We start from the raw sequence: 3,925 nt of genomic DNA on the forward strand, positions 1-3,925 counted from the left end.
CGCACCCTTAATGAACTAAAAATTAAAGGAGCGTTATTATTGTAGGAAAATATAATATTATTAATCATAATATAATTGAATTATAGAATAGAATAGAATAGAAAATAATTTATTCAAATATACTTACATTCAAGCACTTTTGAATAGTTATCACATTTTTTTAATCTACCGCTCATTCGGAAATCTGTCTCATCACAAGAAGAACGAGCAAGAAACTTGCGTGTTGCTCTTTTAAATAATTTTATTCTTACTTTACAATTTAAGTTTAAGTATGTAAATACAAACCGATTAGCACTAATTCAATTAAATAATCAAATCGAAAAAATATTGAATATACAACAACTGGTTAAACAATTAATAAGAGGAAATGAGTCATATTTTTTTTGGTTTTTTCGTGTATTACAATCTGCCATAACTGAACATTAAGTAGTATATTTGTTGGGTTATTGGAATTATAAATAGTATCTACGTAACTGCTATAAAAATAATTATTTAGTGTTCATCCGCTACTTCAACTATCGTGCTGTCCTTTTTATTCTGAATTGTATAAAACTTAAGGCACAGAGACGTGGTCGCTAACTATGGGCCTCATGAACAAGCTCAGAGTCACTCAGAGGGCTATGCTTGGAGTTTCTCTGCGTGATCGAATCAGAAATGAGGCGATCCGCAGAAGAACCAAAGTGACCGACATAGCCCGAAGAATTGCGACACTAAAGTGGCAATGGGCAGGGCACATAGCTCATAGGACAGATATCCTATAGGCAATAAAGTCCTCGATTGGCGACCACGGACCGGAAGACGCAGCGTGGGGAAGCCTCCAGCAAGGTGGACCGACGATCTGGTCGAGATCGCTGGAAGGCATTGGATGCGAGCAGCGCAGGACCGATCGTCGTGGAGATCTTTGGGGGAGTCCTATGTCCAGCAGTGGACGTCTTCCGGGCTGCTATGATGATTATGACTATAAAACTTAAGCGTGGTCTTGACTTTTGACGAAATTTTATCCTATTATATTTTTCTTCCATTGATTACACATATTTCTAACTTATCCGTTTAATTCACTCTTAATTTTATATATTTAAAGTCAATAATATGATGATCAAGAATGCTTTCATTTTTTCAAGTGGCTCCACTGAAAATCAGCGCTGTAGTGACACGCTGCGGCACCAGCTGAGTGGAGGCCCTTTCAGCTCATAGCGAAATATTAGTTTTTAAGATTTCTATATTTTTACTCTGTACTGTGATGCTGAATAAATGATTATTTTTTTTCTCATCATTTGCTGGTTTTCTCCACACTTACGGGTCGAAACCAATTAAGTGGAATGTGTGTGTATGTGCGTGTATGCGCGTGTGTATGTATGTATGTATGTATTATTATTATTATTATTTCTTTATATATACATTATATATCTCCCTTTGATGTGGTAATAGACTTATCATTGCGGGTAAAAATCACCACATGTTATTATTAGTTTCGTTTATATGTATTACAAATATTGGCCTAATCTGTTTGTAGGTATTTTCTGACTATGCGGCATGTATTTAGGATTACAGCCTTCTGTAGTTGGCAGTATATACTAGGAGGCAAGTTCAGGGTATTTCTGGACTGGATCCATCTGTTTGTGGTATGACACCTGTAGTTGAGAGCACGATTGGGAGTATTGTTACTTTTTGTAAGTGACAGAGTCTGGTTATTTCAGTTTGCAGTTCTTTATATTTATTATTTTTTCAGCTATCGTATTTTGCAGGTTGTGTGTGTTAGGGACAGCTATATCAATAATTATAATTATTATAAAACGCCACGATATGTACAAACAGACATACAAACTTATTTTTGAATTTGTATTTGCAGTATAAGGAACCGGAAGTAAGAAGTTAATGGAAGGTACAACAAATATAGCTTATGCCGAGATGATCGTATAAAGAATGAATGTAAAAAGTTACGAGGAATAATAAAGTAGCTATAGAAAAAGTCTGAGTTAAGAATGGCTAATAAATGAATTCATACTTTCATATTTCACTAGTGTTATGACAGTATATACCAACCATTAGAACAGATGAGATTACTACGCTATCATCAGCAAGAAATTATATGTATAAAAATGTAATAAAAAAATAAATACAAAAACAATCAAATCATTTCATTAAAACACGTGTTTACTATTATGTTTATATATTTTTTGTATCTGAAATAAAATAAATACTATGCGTACTGTTTTACATTATATAAGGTACTAGACTTTAGGAGATTATTACATTGTCAGATCGATCAGATCCACATGATTTTGAACTTTTAGACTTTATTTAAATTAACTTAATTTAGGACAGTTTGCGAAAACAATAAAGATTCTAAAAATCACTACAGGACATTTTCCTGATACTCCTTTAAACTGTTTTATATTATTTTTAACTATTTCAGTAATTACTCTTAACAATTATTTGTATATTATGATTTAGTATTTGTAAATTTATATGACATTATATTTTTTTATAATTACATTAAAACTTCATGAACAACCTTCATAGAACTCTCTCTTAGAGATATTGTTGCAAAGTACCATATGCACATTTGCTTTATTCCATAGATTAAATAGCAAGACATTATAAAGATACTGCATTTTTTATTTTAAACCTACTAGTCTCTCAGAGACTTCCCAAAGTTTAAGTGCTGTGTGACTATCCCGGGCTGTAATAGATGGCGTTGCTTGCTTACAGTCCACAAAGTAACCACCAGTTACACCCTCAACCTTCGGAGACACTGCCAAGAAAATAGTCGTTTGGGCACCTTCCCATCCAGACTTCATAAACGGTCGGACCAAATATCTGAACGCGTCTAACTTCATGAATGGATGATTCGTCATTAACTTCGTATAAACAGCACCTGGATGTAAAGAGTTGGCTGTCACACCTGTACCACTTAATCTCTTCGCCAACTCCATACTTAAGAGTAGGCTACACAACTTCGAATTGTTGTACACCAACTGCGCATTATATTCTTCATTGACCATATTCAAATTGTCGAAATTCAATTTTGCCGCTTTGTGTAGAATCGACGACGTGTTTATTATACGACTCGGCGCTGACTTCTTCAACAAAGGCAGCAATAGATACGTTAAGAGGAAGTGTCCGAAATAATTAACTTGCATATCAAGTAGTAATCCATCTTTGGTTATTTTATACGCTTTCGTTGATGTACCGGCATTGTTGATTAGCACATCTAGTTGCGTTTCAGTTTTGAGTATATCTTCACAGAATGCTCTGACTGAACTTAGAGATGATAAATCAACACTTTTATAGTCAACGTTGTGATTTCCAGTTGCTGAAACGATTTTTTCTTTCGCTTCTTTTCCATATTCATCCAATTTACACGCTAGTATCAACCGCGCGCCTCTATGGGCCATATCTTTGGCCACCTCATATCCAATGCCAGTGTTTGCACCGGTCACTATCACCACTTTCCCCACTAAATGTTTACTACATTTACAAATACCTAATGACAATCTAAAATACAATAGCACTGCTATATAACACAACACAATCAATGCTAAAATCAACATCTTGTTCAACACTAAAGTCTATGACTGTTATTAGCGTAAGAAATCAAACTTTTAAATGTTTGGTTTTACTTATATTTCTGTACATAGTTTGAACTTGTTATTATTATTTAAATGAGGAAACAATAGTTGGTAATAACATTCTCTTACTGTGTTATAAGTACACAGATAATGTTAGAAAATGAACAATTTATAAACGTTTGAAAAAATGAATTAAAAAAATACGGTCAAGTAAGAATCGGAGCGTAATGGCTGTGTCCCGTATGTATGTATATATTTTTTAAACAGGTTCAACAGTTTTATAAAATATCTATTTTTTTTTAATTTCAATCTAAATAACTGACTACTGAAATACAAGTTTTATTGATGTATAA

At 33.5% G+C, this 3,925-nt stretch overlaps 1 protein-coding gene across 1 annotated transcript; it reads right to left on the reverse strand.

Moving 5' to 3' along the window:
* Positions 1–2,618: 2,618 nt before the first annotated feature.
* On the reverse strand, positions 2,619–3,554 carry LOC131842376 (retinol dehydrogenase 12-like). Its single transcript, XM_059190916.1, has one exon. It carries the CDS (start codon positions 3,552–3,554, stop codon positions 2,619–2,621), a length of 936 nt encoding a protein of 311 aa, XP_059046899.1.
* Between the last annotated feature and the right edge of the window lie 371 nt (positions 3,555–3,925).

This window comes from Achroia grisella, unplaced genomic scaffold (genome assembly GCF_030625045.1).
Source record: "Achroia grisella isolate CSIRO2021 unplaced genomic scaffold, CSIRO_AGI_Agris_v1 utg2167, whole genome shotgun sequence".
In the NCBI taxonomy this organism is placed as follows: domain Eukaryota; kingdom Metazoa; phylum Arthropoda; class Insecta; order Lepidoptera; family Pyralidae; genus Achroia; species Achroia grisella.

Bases quoted from the DNA above. Each gene is read 5' to 3' on its own strand.
- LOC131842376 (XM_059190916.1), bottom strand. From the start codon at position 3,554: ATGTTGATTTTAGCATTGATTGTGTTGTGTTATATAGCAGTGCTATTG.